The 16,019-nt window shown below is 55.1% G+C and overlaps 4 protein-coding genes across 4 annotated transcripts; 3 read left to right on the top strand and 1 right to left on the bottom strand.

Annotated features, from left to right (window-relative positions):
- Positions 1-543: 543 nt before the first annotated feature.
- On the top strand, positions 544-5,195 carry MONBRDRAFT_8827 (uncharacterized protein; the record flags this gene model as incomplete). The annotated part of the gene is made up of 8 exons (XM_001746449.1): positions 544-735; positions 873-986; positions 1,057-1,182; positions 1,278-1,385; positions 1,509-2,104; positions 2,253-2,369; positions 4,774-4,964; positions 5,053-5,195. The coding sequence occupies 8 exons, from the start codon at positions 544-546 to the stop codon at positions 5,193-5,195; spliced, it is 1,587 nt and encodes a 528-aa protein (XP_001746501.1).
- Positions 5,196-5,516: 321 nt separating this feature from the next.
- MONBRDRAFT_37362 (uncharacterized protein) lies at positions 5,517-9,028 on the top strand (the record flags this gene model as incomplete). The annotated part of the gene is made up of 6 exons (XM_001746448.1): positions 5,517-5,718; positions 5,819-5,913; positions 6,071-7,956; positions 8,093-8,216; positions 8,381-8,585; positions 8,695-9,028. The coding sequence occupies 6 exons, from the start codon at positions 5,517-5,519 to the stop codon at positions 8,808-8,810; spliced, it is 2,628 nt and encodes an 875-aa protein (XP_001746500.1). The 3' UTR covers positions 8,811-9,028.
- Positions 9,029-9,536: 508 nt separating this feature from the next.
- On the bottom strand, positions 9,537-10,616 carry MONBRDRAFT_26054 (uncharacterized protein; the record flags this gene model as incomplete). The annotated part of the gene is made up of 4 exons (XM_001746326.1): positions 9,537-9,743; positions 9,849-9,929; positions 10,021-10,166; positions 10,280-10,616. 4 exons carry the CDS (start codon positions 10,614-10,616, stop codon positions 9,537-9,539), a joined length of 771 nt encoding a protein of 256 aa, XP_001746378.1.
- Positions 10,617-11,359: 743 nt separating this feature from the next.
- On the top strand, positions 11,360-15,891 carry MONBRDRAFT_32709 (uncharacterized protein; the record flags this gene model as incomplete). Its single annotated transcript, XM_001746447.1, has 13 exons — positions 11,360-11,406; positions 11,518-11,653; positions 11,821-11,923; positions 12,038-12,255; positions 12,356-12,421; positions 12,546-12,637; positions 12,754-12,830; positions 12,912-13,260; positions 13,451-13,580; positions 13,663-13,756; positions 13,846-14,159; positions 14,299-14,460; positions 14,598-15,891. The coding sequence occupies 13 exons, from the start codon at positions 11,360-11,362 to the stop codon at positions 15,765-15,767; spliced, it is 2,958 nt and encodes a 985-aa protein (XP_001746499.1). The 3' UTR covers positions 15,768-15,891.
- Between the last annotated feature and the right edge of the window lie 128 nt (positions 15,892-16,019).

The raw sequence follows: 16,019 nt of genomic DNA, 5'->3' as shown, positions 1-16,019 counted from the left end.
CATTACAGTCCCGGCCCCATGGCAGGGCCACCGAAGCGTGCTGAAGCCGCTCGTCGTAATCCCGGGCGTCGGGATACAGAGGGAGCTGGTGCCGGGGATGCGGATGTGGATGATCTTTACAACGATTCGCATGCTGACGACCGCATTCAATGGTCCCACATGAACAAGCGCGAGCTCATTCTACAGGTGGAGCATCTCAATGTGCAGAATCGTCGTCTGGAGTACGCGCTGAAGGAAGAACAGGAAGAGGTGTCACTGTGCCGCGAGCAACTCGAGCGCTTGCAGCGACAGCAGGGTACCCTCAACCGCGAGCTGCAAGAGTACGAAGCCTCCTACACACGGGGTACGACAAACTCATTCGAAGCGGCGTAATCTCCATTGCTCCTTACCTACTTTCTACCTCGATTAGTTTGGCTCATTGACCAACCCTGCTTGTCCATGGCCTTGTTTGCTCACGGGATCTGGGCCTGCTCGTGCCCATCTGGAAATATAGGGAACCCCAATGCCACGCTACTCACCCAGGCCATGCGCACGCGTTTGAGCATGGCCGAGGAGCGTCACGATTTCATGGCCGAGGAAATCAAGCGCCTCGAGTCGTTGCTCAAGCAGGAGCGCGTCGAGCAGCGTGGCCTAGCCTACGAGCGTGACCGTTCCGTTCATCAAGTCGAGCTCTGCAAGAGCCAGATCCAGACGCTCAAGGTCGAACGCGACAGCCTGCTATCTCGCCTTTCTGAGGTGGGTGAGCTTCCTGCTGTGCCCTGCGCCGCTTGCGGTATTTTACCACCCCTCGAAGACTGCTCTTCTCTCCAAGCACTTTTGGAAGGTACTTCCAATACCAGTACTGCGCTCAACTCCTGGCTTTTGCTGTGTAGCTCAAAGCACAGTTGCGGGATCGGGATGGCGCTGGCGCCTCCTCCCAAACGGTGGAGTACTACAAGGAACTGCTTCGCAATCGTGATAGTGAGGTGGAACGCCTGGACCGTGAGGTATGCCGCTTGCTGACCGTGCATGATAGTGCCTACAACTGTAGCTGACTGCCCGAACTTGCCTGTTTAGGTGATGCATTGGCGCCAAAATGGTGGTCAAGGCCGTGGGGCGCATGTGTCGCAAGAAGAGTACGAGCGCGTCATCCGAGAGCTCCAAGAGCTGCGCCGCGAGACTGAAGAGCATACCACGAGTGCAGTGCGTACTTGCCGGTCCCAAGCGCCTCCTATCAAAACAGACTTGTACGACGCTGCGGCTACGTATGGGCTCACGTTGCACGCGCATTGTCACAGCGGGATATGGAAGAATCCCTGGTTCAGCGCGTGGAGCAGCTGGCCACCTCGCAGACGATGGTGTCAGAGGAAGCGCAGGAACTTCGCCAGCGCTATGAAATGCTTCAGGTGCTTGCTCAGAGGAGTCGGGCGGCCCGCTCGTAGAATCCCAGCTCGCGCGGGGCATCGGGTCGCGATTTCTCACCTTCATTCTTCCCCGGCGTCTTGGTTTATCCTGTTGTGTACTTGCAGAGCGACTACGATCAGCTGCAGACAGATTACAATGAGGTCATTGAGGAGCTGAATGAGGCACGGGTTGGCGAGCGGGCGGCGCATGCACGTGCCTTGTATGCCGAGCCGACCGTGCTGCAGCGTCAAGACACGGAGGGCACCAATCTCAATGCCAACGCAAGTGCCCAACGCTTCTCGACAGCTGGACTCTCGCGCCAGGAGCAGGGCCGTGATTCGGAGTATTGGCAGCAACAGCAACAGCAGCAACAGCAGCAGGCCGCACCAAGCTATCGTTGGGACGACGGCCATGGTAGTGCCATGGCCACGTCGCCCCCGCTGACGGTCCAGGCCCAGGAGCACTTGTTTCCCAACACGACCAAGTCGATGCGCTACCGCAACGATGCCTTTGGCAACTGGGGTGGCCAGGCGTACCCTGTGCCTCAGATGGAAACTGGCACCTACGCGTTTCCCGTCAATGTGCAGGCCTCCCGGTTGGCCAGCGCTCTGGCGCTCGAGCACACCCCAGTGTGGCTTTGTTTGACGCCCACGGGCGTTATGCTCCTGGATCGTTTCAACCACAATCTTCTTATGGAGTGCTCGTATAACAACATTCGTCGGTAGGTACTCTTGTCATGCGAGCAAAGCCCGTGTTTTGTGGCAGGACAGCTGCTGGGCAGACTGTTGACCCAAGTGGCTCGCTCAACGTGCTGATACATGTGTCTCACAAGTCCATTTTGTCTCAATTGTGGCTGGTGCATTGAATAGTTTTGGCAAAGATACGGGCGTGCTAGCCTTTGAGTGCGGCCGCTCGGCCGAATGTGGCCAGGGCGTCTTCTATCTGGCCACCATCCACATGCATGATATCTTTGACATTTTGAGCCGGTGAGCTAGCTGAAACCTGGCTGCAATCGCTTGCCGGTTTGCGTGTGCGATCCGGGTGCTCGTGCTCACGGCTTTTGATATGGTATCCCAGCATCTCGAATACGGCATATGGGCCCAACCCCCGCTTCTCTCTCGCCCCTAGCATGATGTATTAGGGTCACTTGCGCGCTGCAACCCAAGCTGTGTGGAGTCTGTTACTGTTCTTCTCTTTCTCAATATTGAATTTGGTGTTAGCTGGCCGCACGACCAGGTCTTCTGCTTCTTCAGTCCAAGCCCTGTGGCAAGATCACAACACATATCCAACCACCGTTTTCCTTTTCCGTTGTAGTTGCTATGAGGCAGAGAGAGCTTGAGAGCTTGTGAGAGAGAGAGCTCTTGAAAGAGAGAGCTGTGAGAGCTTGAGAGAGATTGAAAGCTTGAGTGAGAGCTTAAGTGAGAGAACTTGAGGGGAGCTTGAGAGAGAGAGAGAGAGAGAGAGAGAGAGAGAGAGAGAGAGAGAGAGAGAGCTTTAGAGAGAGAGAGAGAGAGAGCTCAACAGAAAGAGAGCTCAACAAATGTAAGAAAGGAATGTCTCTCTCTCTCTCTCTTTTCTCTCTCTCTCTTGTTGACCACAAAGTGCACGCGCACGACTCGGTCCTTTGCTGGCGGGGCTGGTCAGGGGGCGGGGAGTTGAAGGCGCAGGTAGACAGGGGGGAGAAGGTGTATAGGTGCTGTTTGAACGAGGAAAGGAGGGCCTGTTGGTGCTGTATCCAAGGACTGGCACCATGAGTGGAGCAAATGACGGCATTCATCCGGCGGTGCACATCGTGGCGCCGCCCAGCGACACGAGCAGTAGGTGAATGGCAACCTTGCCTCAATGCACCCAGTCATCCATCACTCACGCCCTCGTTTGCTGCGTTGTGCTCTCTCTTCATTTTGAGTAGCCGAGAGTTCCTCGCATGATAACAAGGCACGTTTAAACCGGTCCACCCTCGCCCAGCCAGAACCGCCCACAAGTGCCGCCGAGTGTCAGCACACAGCTGACACCACTTCCTGTGGTTACCCTTTAGACCGTCACCCAGCTCAAGCGCTTGCAATCTGCATCAATGTCCATGGTCAAACACGTCAATTGTGGGCAAAAGCTCAAACGCTTGCTTCGGGTTGGTCTAGCGCCGTCAAGCCCAATCGCATCGCCCACCATTCCCCAATCTGTGCTCACTGCTTGCCGGCTTGATGCCCAATGATAGGATGCCAAATCCATGGGAAACAAGGCCATTGAAATTTGCGTCACATTGCTTGCCCTGTACATTATTGTGGCCCTCAACAACATCCCCAAGGGTAAGTCCGTTTGACTCTACATGCAATCGTAAAGGCACGGTGGTAGCAACGGCCCGCTGGCCTCATCAAGGTGAATTCTGAACTTTTCTTCCTGGCTATCTCCCGCTTAATTTTCGCCTTTCGGTTGCACAGAATGCGATACAATGGGTCCCTGCTTGCAAATCTTCATCGAGTACGACTCTTGTGCATCTGCACGGCCCTGTGACATCGTACCCTGACTGTACCCTGCTGTGGCTCACCCTTGACCTGAAATAAAATTACTGTGCATGCATTAAAAACACGCGCTGCAGTGCCGGCGGTGATGTCGAGCCGGACTTTCCTTTTGCCTCGTGTGGCCAGATGCACCGAGCCTGTGAGGTGTGTGTGTGTGTGTGTGTGTGTGTGTGTGTGTGTGTCAGCTGCCATGGTGTGCTACCATGTCGCTTGCTCTTTTCTAGTTGGTGCAGACAACACTTTCGGGGATCATTGGGACCCAAGATCCTCACTTTGCATTGGCGGCGGCTTGGGCATGATGCGGGCACGGGTCTAGCTCTCCTTCATGAGTGATCTTACAGATCCGCAAGACGAAGTAACGGCCCAGCTCGCCGTCGAGCTGTCTCCCTTTGTGGACTTTTGCAACTGTATTCAGGAGAATTCTGGCAAAGTGCGTGGCTGGCTGTCATCATGGGTCATTGTGTCCCACACACCTTTGCCATTGGCATGCCCTGGGGGTCGCGGCTTCAGCCTCTCACATCGACTCTTTGGCTATCACAGGTCTTTTGCACGTTTTACATCTCAACCTTTTGCTTCTTGTTATTCGGCCTTCTCATCATCTATTTCGCCGAGGTATGCCAAGCACACATCAGAGCCAACCGATAGCCTACTGCTCCTTGAGTTTGGACCCCTCGCCTCGCTCTTTTGCCGGTCGTAGCACTTTCTTGATTTTGGGATGGTGTGAATGTCACTTCATGCTATGATCCGTGTTGCAAACTGGGTGCAGGTAACGGACGAGGAGGATAACGAGGATGCCATTACGACACAGAATCGGTCCCCACGCCGCTTAGCCCACATCTTCAACATTCTCTATTTTGCCATTGCTCTCATGTAGGTCGTTCCCATCTGCTGGTCGTGTGCTTAAGGTCACCCACGACAATGAAAAGGCGCTAGCTGCACAGAAGGACGGCTCAATCAGGCTTCGTGTTTGCCTCCCTTTGACGCTCAGCTTTTACTCAACGTTGGTGGGGTGTTCGGGCTCCGACTTTCTTGAAGCGCAGCGGGTCGTCGTCTTTCTCAGCGCGGGTACGCACATGATGGGAGCGTCTGAGAATATGCTAACAAGGCGGCATGGACTCAACACGACCTGCACATGCATTCCTGGCTCCTGCAGCGTGTCTGATCATCGCCGTTGTCGTGTTCTTCATCGAAGAGCTTGGCTATTGCCTGAACCGCGACTTGTATCAACCAAATGCCGTACATGCCAAGGCTTCGCCTGAAACGGCGGATTCAGTCTTTGACACCAAGATTGTATAGGAAGCCCAAGTCGTCGTCTTCAAGAGTCGACCCTGTGACGTAGAGTTGTTGGCTTCCCCCGAAGACACAAAACGAATTTTTATGGCCAAGCAACCTGGTGCGCCTTTTTGCACGCCTTGAATGTCAAAGGAGCTCTCTTGCATCGGGCATTGACAGTGCAGTTATGTGTGTGTGTGTGTGTGTGTGTGTGTGTGTGACTCAGAGAGTCACAGAGACAGACAGACGGACAGACAGACAGAGCGAGACAGACAGACGGACAGAGAGACAGAGCGAGACAGACAGACGGACAGACAGACAGAGCGAGAGAGAGACTTGGCCACAATGGTGCCAAAAACTACGCCGCCACCCACCCTCGATTCGTTACAGCATCAGCGGCCGGCACGCAAAACACCGCCTCGTGTGCTCGACGCAGACGAGGATGTTGAGACACAGGCCGCTCCCGACATAAGTAAAGATGATCCACCCAGCGACGAGATTGTGGCCAAGATCCTGGCCAAGTACCACTCTTTTGGCACAGACGATGGTAGGTGCGCCTTGAGTCAGGAGCGTGGCTCAGCCTGTTTTGCCGAGCGCTCAAAGTGATGGAAGCGAGGCATGTCTCATTTCTGCTGTGCGCTGCTCAGCCGATGCCAATCTTGCGCGGCTACGAGAGCTAGTAGAGGACTGTTTGGATCCCAACAGCAACCCATGCCTCATTTGCATCGATGATATCAACAAGGTGCGTTTCCCAGGCCAACGCTTTGCTTTTGTACCTCGTGGCTTGGCTGCACGCATCGGCCAAGCTTTCATACCTCCTTGCCCGGCCGAATCAACAGGAAGACGCTATCTGGACGTGTCAGGAGTGCTGCTGCTCCTTTCATTTGATTTGCATCCAGCGCTGGGTGAAGGATGGCGTGGTCCGCACCAACGGCCTGACCCCCGAATTGTTTCCCGAGGCTGAGATTCCCTGGTTTTGTCCTAAATGCCATACCAACTACAGCCGCAAAGAGGCGCCCCGCGTGTATCGCTGCTTCTGTACCAAGGAGGTTGAGCCCCGCTTCGATCCCTGGTTGACCCCGCATTCTTGTGGTGAGGCGTGTGACCGTTTACTCAGTTGCGGTCAGCACCGATGCCTGATGCTTTGCCACCCAGGCAAGTGCTTAAAGTGCCCGCGACTCCTGCCGGACACCCCTTGCTTTTGTGGGCGGCAGCGTACCTCGCGTCGCTGTGGGAACGTAGCTTACAGCTGTGGTGAACGCTGTGGTCAAAAGCTGCCGTGCGGTCACGCATGCGAGTTGACTTGCCACGAAGGACCCTGCCCGCCTTGTCCGCGCCGTTCTCAACGAGCCTGCCGCTGTGGCCGGGTCGTGGCCGATCAGCCCTGTGCTAAGCTGGAGTGGTCGTGTGAAACAGTGTGTGGGCAGCCTTTGGCCTGTGGGTTTCACCGATGCGAGGTGACCTGTCATTCTGGACCATGTGCGCCCTGTGCGGGTCAGCTCCAACGCGCATGTCCGTGCGGCAAGTCCACGTATCCAGACCTGCCATGCACGGAAACGGTGCCCACTTGTGGCAGTACTTGTGATCGAATGTTGGCCTGTGGTGAACACCGGTGTGTGCGCCAGTGTCACTACGGCGATTGTGGTGCTTGCATGCAGACACAACAGGTCTCCTGTCGCTGTGGTGCCCAAACCAAGGAGCTGGCGTGTGGAACTTCGTTAACGTGCACCCGAAAGTGTGGACGCATCCTTCCCTGTGGCCACCCCTGCAAGCGCAAGTGTTGTGACGTGTGTCCACCATGCGAGCGCGTGTGCGGCAAGCGCTTGCAGTGCAACCAGCACACTTGTCAAGACCCGTGCCATGCGGGCCCGTGCTACCCATGCTCGCAAACAATGACGCGCAGCTGCGCCTGCGGGGCCTCCACCGTAACGGTCCCCTGTGGGCGTGACGCGAGTCGACGCAAGCCCCGCTGTCGAGAGCCGTGTAGAGTACCTCCCTATTGTCGACACCCAACGCAGCGGCCGCACACTTGTCACGATGGCAATTGTCCGCAGTGTCGACAAACATGCGCCACAGAACTGTCCTGTGGCCACGCTTGTCAGGCGCCCTGTCATGACAAACGCCCACGCCGGGAGGAGATTGAGCTCACCAAAACTGAGCGCAAAAAGCAGAAACTCAAGAGCAATCCGGTGCGCGAAATCAAGCAGCTCACGCCGTGTCCACCTTGTCAAGTACCCGTGCCGCGAGCATGCAAGGGTGCACACACCGTGCGTGATCTACCTTGTGCAGCAAATGCGCCCTTTGGTTGTGATCAAACCTGCGATCGTCTTTTGGCATGCACCCGCCATCGTTGCGCGCAACCGTGTCACCTCCCTTTGCGTGCTGGTACGAGCTGGCACGAGCAAGACTTGTTGCTGCGCCGCGAGCTGGGTGCGACGAGCGTACCGGTGGCTTTGGATAGCCTCGCGTACGCAACATGTGAGCCGCTACTGCGAGCTCATATGGCTTCGCCGTCAGATGGGGGGATGGCGTCGGGTGAGGGAGCTGAGTTGAGTGGCCTGACGGCTGGATGTGGGGCCTGCCCACGGCGATGCGAGCTCCCGCGCCCGCCAGGTTGTCCGCACACGTGTGCGCGGGAATGGTGTCACCCGGGGCTGTGTCCGCCCTGCAAGCACATTATTTCCCACCCATGTCACTGCGAAGCACTTGTTTTGGCGCTCGACTGCGACGAGTGGACGCGGAAGCTTCCTGGGGATCGTGATGCCCTCCTCAGCTGCCATCACCGGTACGTTCGGCTTTGTCTGCAGCAGCTGGCTTTGGCTGTATGTGCGCTATGCCTGTGCAGCTGGGAATAAGGGCTCGAGGGCGGAGGAGACATGCCATCTGGTTTTACTCACAGTGCTATCGCATGTGGCTATCAGGTGCCCACGGTTGCTGTCCTGCGGGCATCAGTGTACCAAAGATTGCCATCCGGGTGCGTGTTCGCCTGCCTCTTCATGTACCAAGCTCGTGTCGCTTCGATGTCCTTGCAAGCGACGCAAAGAGGTTTGTGGATCGCTTGAGCAGACTTGACTCTTGGACATGAGCCTTGGTCCTTCGTTTTGGCACACACTCTCTCTTTGCACTCTTTAGCGCTGCGCGTGCGTTGACAGACATGGTGGTAATGTTCATGCCAACAATGATGGGTGGCGATGTGCGTGCGCCTGTAGAGGATCCCCTGCCAGCGCGTGCAGGCCGAACAGCTCGAACATGTGGCTTGTGACGCAGCTTGTCGTGAACGACAGGCTGCCAGTGCGGCGGAGGAAGCACAGCGCATTGAAGCAGAGGAGGCAGCGCAGCGAGCCAAGGATCAAGCCGAGCTGGAAGCCTTTCGAAATCGAGGTCGCCGGCGGCGCAAGCGCCCGTCTCGCGCTGGTTAGTTGACTGCCTTCATGCTTGCAAGCCAGTAGTTATAAAAGCTGTTGGATAGCACGGCCCAAAGTTTCTCACATCGCGGCTCAATTCGTCTTTTTAATTTTGATAGAAGAGAGTGAGGCGCCAGAGGTGGCACCGCCGTGGTATCAAGAGCCCCGGAAACTGGCTATTGTGGCGACATTGTTTGTTATAGCAGCCACGGGTCTGGGTGTACTCTTGTTTTGATTAGCGGGGTCACCTGCAAAGCGCAGACACTGCCGGCCCCTATGAACTTGATAGATGTCAGCTCGTCTACGCATAAAGTAAACTTGGGAACCAGACGTCTGGGATCGGAGGGGGAAATGTGGGGTGCAAGCTAGCTTGCTAGCAAGTTTGATCTTTTTGAGAAATGGGATTGAGGTCGACATGACAAGTGATGGGGTATTGGCTGGCAAATAAGCCCCAACTCTCTTGCACCTTTCTTTTTGTTTTACTCCGAATTAAAAAAAAAAAAAAAAAGGTTCGGAACGCGGCAGCGACTGATTTTGCTTGGTTGCAGTACCAGAGCATCGATTACAAGGCGAAGTGAAAGCGAGGCAGAGGGGCAGCAGGAGGGCCCAAGAGGGCAGCACGTGTGCGTTGTGCCTCGTGAACAATGAGTAGGGCCTTGGAACGAAAATGTCACAATGGCCACTGTGTGGCCTGACCCGCCAGCAGGTCAGGGCTTCCCCGAAAAAAAAAAAAAAAATTAAAGAAAATAAAAACAAACAAATACAAATCTCACAATGGAAGAACTTTGCTGAAGATGGAAGGCGGTGTTCAGGACGTGCGTGTCCTGCTCTTTTTCTCCATTCGCAGAACACTCCAAGATGAAATAAAATGTCACAGGCAGCAGGTAGAGCAGACGCCCTTGGTCCCTGCTTGCCGAGGCGCAAACGCTGTGGTCAGAGAACGGAAAGATGAAGGTGCAGGCTAGACGAGGTGTTGCGCCTCTTCGGCGAAATCTTCATCCAAGTCACTCTGCTCGTCGTCGTCGTCGTCATCGTCCGAGAGGTCAAGAGATGCAAAGCGATTCTTCTGCTTCTTGGCCTTGTAGCGGTGGAAACCCATGACGCGCCCTTCCTCATCAATCAGGGTTTCTTGGTCGTCATCATCCCCTGCATTCAGGTCGTGCCGAAGCTATGTGGACCAACAGGAGATTCTTAGCCCACAGGTGCAGCATGTATGCCATCCCTAAGTATTTGCTTGCAACTCCTGAGACCAGCCCAGAGCGGTATCGCTTACCTCAAAGATGCGACGAGAGTTCCGATTGAGGCGATAAAACACAAAGGCGATGGTGCCCACCACGCACATGACAACCAAGAGCTGTGACAGGTGGATCGGAATGATGAGCAAAAAGGGCCAAGTTCAGAGCTGGAAATAAGGCATGTCGGATTGTATTGCGCACGGAACCCACCATGCCGGCAAGAAAAGTCGGTGAGCGGGATTTATTCCCATTACTGCTGTTGCTGTCACCTTTGTCTTGATGTTCATCAGGCAGTTCAGGCCAGTCCAGGTCGGCAGTGCTTTGTTCATTGCCTTGGTTGTCTGGCACAAGACGGACTGTACATTGGCGAGCAAACAAAGCCAAGGAGGGCCAGAGAAAGGGGGATGTGAAAAAAAAAAAAAGAAGAACGATCACAAATAAAAGTGGGATGGAGAACAACGGGGCGTACCGCAGGGCGTGTTGCCGATGTTGGGTGAGGTCTCGCTCATGTAGAGAGCCTTGCATGGGCCGCAATCAGCCGTTGTCTTGTCATGACAGACTTCTCGGTGCAACACTTCACATACGCGCTCATCACATCGGTGGGGTGCCTTGGTTCGCGTCGTGGCTGCGAGCGTGGTCGAGGCGGCAGTGATGGAGGCAGGTTGGGTAGTCTCGGCAGCGGTGATGGTTTGGGCGCGTACCACGGTGCCATGCACCATCAATATAACCACTGCAGAGAGAGCGGCCACGAGCCAGTCGCGGCGCGGTGCACGCAGGAACAGACCTCTTTGGGGTCCGTGAAACATGTCGCCGCTGCCTCTCGTCAGGCAGTGCAAAGCCAAGATCTGGTCGCCACTCAAATCCCAGCGGCAATCTTGAGAAGAGCTTGCCGTGGGCACGTCCAAAGTCCAGATGATATCAAGCCAGTGTACTTCTTGAATGCACGGCCTTTCAACCTGCTGACCAGAGTGCGCTTCCGGTCGGATCGCTGCTGGCGTTTCAGCGATGCGACAAGATGATGACCGCGTCGTCGTCGTCGTCGTCGTCGTCGTCGTCGTCGTCGTCGTTGTCGTTCCCAAAAAAAAAAAAAAAATACCCAATCGTCAGCTGCAATGATAGACTTATTAACGACATTAAGTTGCACATAAGTTACGTTTGAAAGTACGAAAAGTCTGATATTTGCTACGATAACCGTTGGACCACCCGCATGCTGCAGTTCGGAAATGTCAGACAATAGGGCGTCGGAGCACGCATCGTTGCATCTGTAAAGTTCTCCTTGATGCAATCACAGTGTGAGGGCGGCGAATCCGACGGATTTGATCGTCCGGTCGTGCATGGGACACGGGGAAAAGAGCCGAGCAAAGTGAATGGCCGCTAAAAGACGTAATGTACTGGTTCTCACATGTCAGTCGAGTGAAGCCAGCAAAGCCACAAGTCAAAAGGAAGCACAGTAACAGAGAAAAAAAACAAAAAAAAAAGAAGAACCAAATTACAGACAACGAAGGCAGTGAAAGAATCAGAGTTTTAAAGAGAGAGAGAGAGAGAGAACATGCTCCTGCTTCCGCCCACGGATGAGATGATCCCCTTTTACTTTGAGTACGTACTGCCTGACATCTTGCACTGCAAAAAACGGTCCTTGCGCCAGCTGAGGGGCGTCGTCTATCTTTCTCTTGACCCGCTCTGCCGTCTCTGTCTCGGGCATGGTAGCAATGAGGTACTGGACATTAGTGGCTATTGCGAGATGCTGCGTGAGCAGCCGGACCGTGAGCTTGCTCGTCTTCAGCAAGTTCTAATTGGTGCTCAGCGCCGCATCAAGAACGAGCATCCGCTCGAACGCGACATGGTACGTCGCGGAGAGCATGGACACCTCAGGGCAAAGCGAGACGTGGAAAAGTGGACTTGATCAGCCGTATTGGCTTTGGCTTTGGCTTTGGGCCGAGGTCTTGCCATTGATTTGGCTGCTCGCGTGTCCCCTCACCACGCTTCAACACCCTTATCTTCCATGGGCAGAGCTTAAAGAAGCAGGTGCAACCTCGCATCCGATTTCCCACTACTTGCATCAACGACCAGCTGCCCTCGGCTACCGACCTCAATAAACTCTGCTGGGTTCGCGGTTGGTCCTCTTGGCTCATCACCCAGGATGTCATCACTACCGATCCTTGTCGCGCAGAGCTTTGAATGTCGATCACAGATGACACTTCTCTTGTCCACCCACGCGCATGGCTAGGTACGGTGGTACGCGTGAGCAGCGTGCGCACCCTAGAGCTCAAACGCGAATACACATGCATGCAGTGCGGCACGGTTTTTCTACAACAAGCTGAGATTGAACAAAACTTTGCCATTCGTACTCCAACCTCCTGCCCCACTGGGGCTTGTGATGGTCGAAAATTCAAATCCGTCGGCACGATCCAGCCCCACCTCTGCTGCGACTACCAAGATATCAAGGTTCGTCTCTGCCTCGAGCAAGCAACGCTGTGTTCAACTGCTGGCCGTTTGTCTACCGCTTCCTGGCCCTGACCCAACATTCGTTTGCTTATTGGTATAGATGCAGCAATGCATGAACAGTCTGGAGTTTGGTACAATTCCACAGTCGATTCATGTCATCTTGCTGGTTCGCAGTCATCTTCAGCCTCCCATGGCATGCGCTGTCCAACTCGGGGCCTGTTTACCAAACACTCATGATATGTGGTCGTGCATCTCCTCCCCCTCCCTGGCTTGCGGCCCAATCAATGCAGCATGACTTGGTGGACAGCTGCAAGGCGGGAGACGACGTTGATGTGTCGGCCGTGGTCCGCCAACGCTGGCTCGCTGAGAAGCCTGATGAGCGGTCCGTGGCGCTCACAGCAGTAAAATTCTTCCCAGCACATGTTTGGCGCTGTCAGCCTCGGTGGTCGTGTTCATGGTACGCTTGTCCACTTGGCGCCGCTCCCCAAACCCATGCAGCTGCGTCACGGAACTTGTTCTCGAAGCCAATAGCGTCGTCATTACCAACGACAAAGTTGCCGCCGTTAACATCACCGGTTTGCGCCCTCTCTTGCCTGCACTGCTCAACTGAACCTGCCGTGCGTGCTAGCCTTGACTCATGGCTGCCGGTGTGTCAGATGATCTGCGGCAGCAGTTTGAGCGGCATTGGTCCCTACGGCCCGAGCGTCCACTGTCCCAGCGCAACGAAATTATCGCTTCTTTTTGCCCCCAGGTCTATGGACTCTACGTGGTGAAGATTGCCGTGATGTTGGTCATGACGGGTGGCGTGCCACATGTCGATGCGACGGGCACGCGGACACGGGGCGAGTCTCACCTTCTGCTCGTTGGAGACCCTGGTACCGGGAAAAGCCAATTTCTCAAGTATGCGGCCAAGCTCATTCCTCGCTCCGTCCTTACAACGGGCGTGGGATCGACCAGTGCCGGTCTCACCGTGACGGCTGTCAAGGAAGATGGCAAGTTGATTCGGTGTGCAAAGAACAGCTTTGTTTTTCCTCGACCAAGTTCCTGTCTTCACCTATTTTTTCGTCTGGTAGTCTTTCTCTTTTTGTTTTATATGTTCCGTTGTTGTCATTGTTGTCATTGTTGTTATTGTTGGTGATGGTGTTGTTGTTGCTGCTGCTGCTGCCAATGCCGCCATACTTGCCTCCTTCTCAAGCTTCGAATTTCGGCCGGCACCAGGCGAATGGACTCTTGAGGCGGGTGCCCTCGTTTTGGCCGACGGGGGCCTCTGTTGCATTGACGAATTCAACGGCATTCGCGAGCACGACCGTGGTGCCATTCATGAGGTAAGCTTGCGCCTCTCACGCCCCCAATAACCCAGGACTCAGGACTCAATTCAAACGTCCTTGTATATTTCTCCTCCTCTAGGCCATGGAACAACAGACCCTTAGCGTGGCCAAGGCAGGCCTTGTTTGCAAGCTCAAAACGCGCACCTCTGTTCTTGCTGCTACCAACCCTAAAGGTCAGGCCAAGGGTTAGGGACCTAACTCAGTCATCCGCGTTTTCCGAGTGGACCTTGCGTTTGCAATACTCACCTCTCATGTGTGGTAGGCTCCTACGACGTCGAGTCATCCCTTAGCATCAATGTCGCCATGGCCTCGCCACTCCTCTCCCGTTTTGACATTATCATGGTACTTCTGGACGTGAAGAACGCCGAGTGGGATACGGTCGTGTCAGACTTTATCCTTGGCGAGTGTTCGGAGCGAACATCGAACCCGGGGACTCAGCAGCCATCGCGTGATCTCAATGGCGGAGCGACAGACCTGTGGGGCATGAACAAGCTCAAGGCCTACTTGGCATACATCAAGTCTTTCGATCCTGGTCTGTCAAAACCCGCTGAGCGGGTTCTATCTCGTTATTACCAGGTGTGTAAACTGGCTGCAACGCGTCAAGGACTCGAGGCAGCGCCAGGGTCATGAGCCGGACATGGGGTAGTGCAACGCGCGCAAGCGAAGGCTTCTGACTCACCTTCTTCCATCCTTATTTTAACTCTTGGTTCGACAGCTGCAACGCATGGCCGACACCTCCCTAACAGCTCGAACGACCATTCGCCTGTTGGAATCGTTGGTGCGCTTGGCCCAGGCGCATGCGCGCATCATGTGCCACGGCGAGGTCACGCTTATGGATGCTGTTGTGGCCGTGACCATCATCGAGTCTTCCATGCAGGTAGGCCCTCTTCATTTGTGAATTTGCTATGTGTCTTTTCTTTTTCTTCTTCTTTTTTTTCTTTCAGCTTGACAACCCTGCCGATGATGCTGCGTCCATTCTTGGGCGTACGTCTGATTTACCTTGCCGCTGCTTAGGGTGCCTCCCTTTTGGGGGCATGTAGTCCGCTGCATTCATGCTTTCCAGACGATGCCGAGGCCGAGTACCTTGCTCAAGAGGCGCTCGTTCTGGAAAAGCTGGGCTTTCCTGACCTGCTTGGCACGACGCGGCTACAAACCAATCAAGGCTGGGCAACCTCGCGGGGTCCAATCAAACCCAGTGATGGGAGCGGTGAAGGGGGCCCTGGCCCTGGGAATAATGCTCCACATGGCCCGCACAGCCCGACTAATGCTGGCAATACTTCTTCCCAAAGCCTTGACGGGGTTCTTGGCGAAGACTCTGCTGGGCAGAATCAAGGGCCTCACCCCACACAAGCAGGCTACATGTTTTTCAGTCAAGCTGCCACACTCAGCCGGGTCAAGGCGAAGCGCTTGGAGCGAGCCCAGCAACGTCAATCTCGAAATGCAAGCGCTGTTGGATTATCTGCTGCCGCTCAAAGAGATCAAGAGCAAGGAAGACCTGACTCGGAGGCCCGTGAGGGGGGTGAGGACGACCATGGGAATAGGGATGAGGAGGAGGACGCTGAATTGGACGCAGTGCTAGAGGAAGACTCGGATTCAGATTTTGCACCTTCAATGCGACATGTGGCTGCCAAGAGAGCCAAAATTACGCAAGAAGTTTTGGCCACGCCCGAGGAGGAAACGGTGCAGCCTTCGTCTAGTCGCCCTGCAGACGTGCTGAGTTCAGACTCTTCAGAGGACGAGGAGGAAGCACGGGCCATTGGCTCGACGACAAGCGAGGAGGCGAGTCAGCCTTCACTCTACTCGCAACAGCAGCGGCAGAAGCGTGCTGGTTCAGCGCGCGTGCCAACGCGTGCGAGCAGCATGGCTAGCCTGGAAGTGTTTGCATTTTCCCGTCCCGACCGTCCACGACGTGAGGGTGGTCTTCGGGGTGTAGTGGCCTCTGGCAGCGCTTCCATGGCCAATTTACCATCTGTTGGGGTCACCCCTTCGACTTCTAGCCCAACTACGGCAGCGCCTGGAGATGCCGCTCCTCATGAATCCACGAGCGGTGGTGGCAGCAGCGAGCCCGTGCCTTCTTCTGCAGCGCAACCACCGCCGTCTAGCCTGTCGGACACCGGGCACACAGCGGCAGCACACGAGGCGGCACTTGGCTCCCCGGTCCGCCGCAAAAAGTCATTTCGCTAGGCTCCTTTTTGAGCTCGTTTGCAGCCTTTCTTGTTGCTGTCGTTGTTTCATGAAGGGGCGGTCTGAGCTTACCTATCTGTGTGCGGGTTCACATGCAACTGAGTTGCAATTTAATTTTCACCTCTTGTTTATCCATGAGCATGGTCCAGGTTTCATGCACAAACCAAACAGTTGACAGAAAAGGAACAACAGAAATTCTGAAACGCGATTTATGATCAATTTTGTGTGATCCAAAGTTTTGAGAAGAGTGCG

This window comes from Monosiga brevicollis, genomic scaffold (assembly GCF_000002865.3).
Source record: "Monosiga brevicollis MX1 MONBRscaffold_12 genomic scaffold, whole genome shotgun sequence".
Lineage (NCBI taxonomy): Eukaryota > Choanoflagellata > Craspedida > Salpingoecidae > Monosiga > Monosiga brevicollis.
Note: the sequence above shows the minus strand (reverse complement) of the source record. Positions and strands in the feature narration are given on the sequence as shown.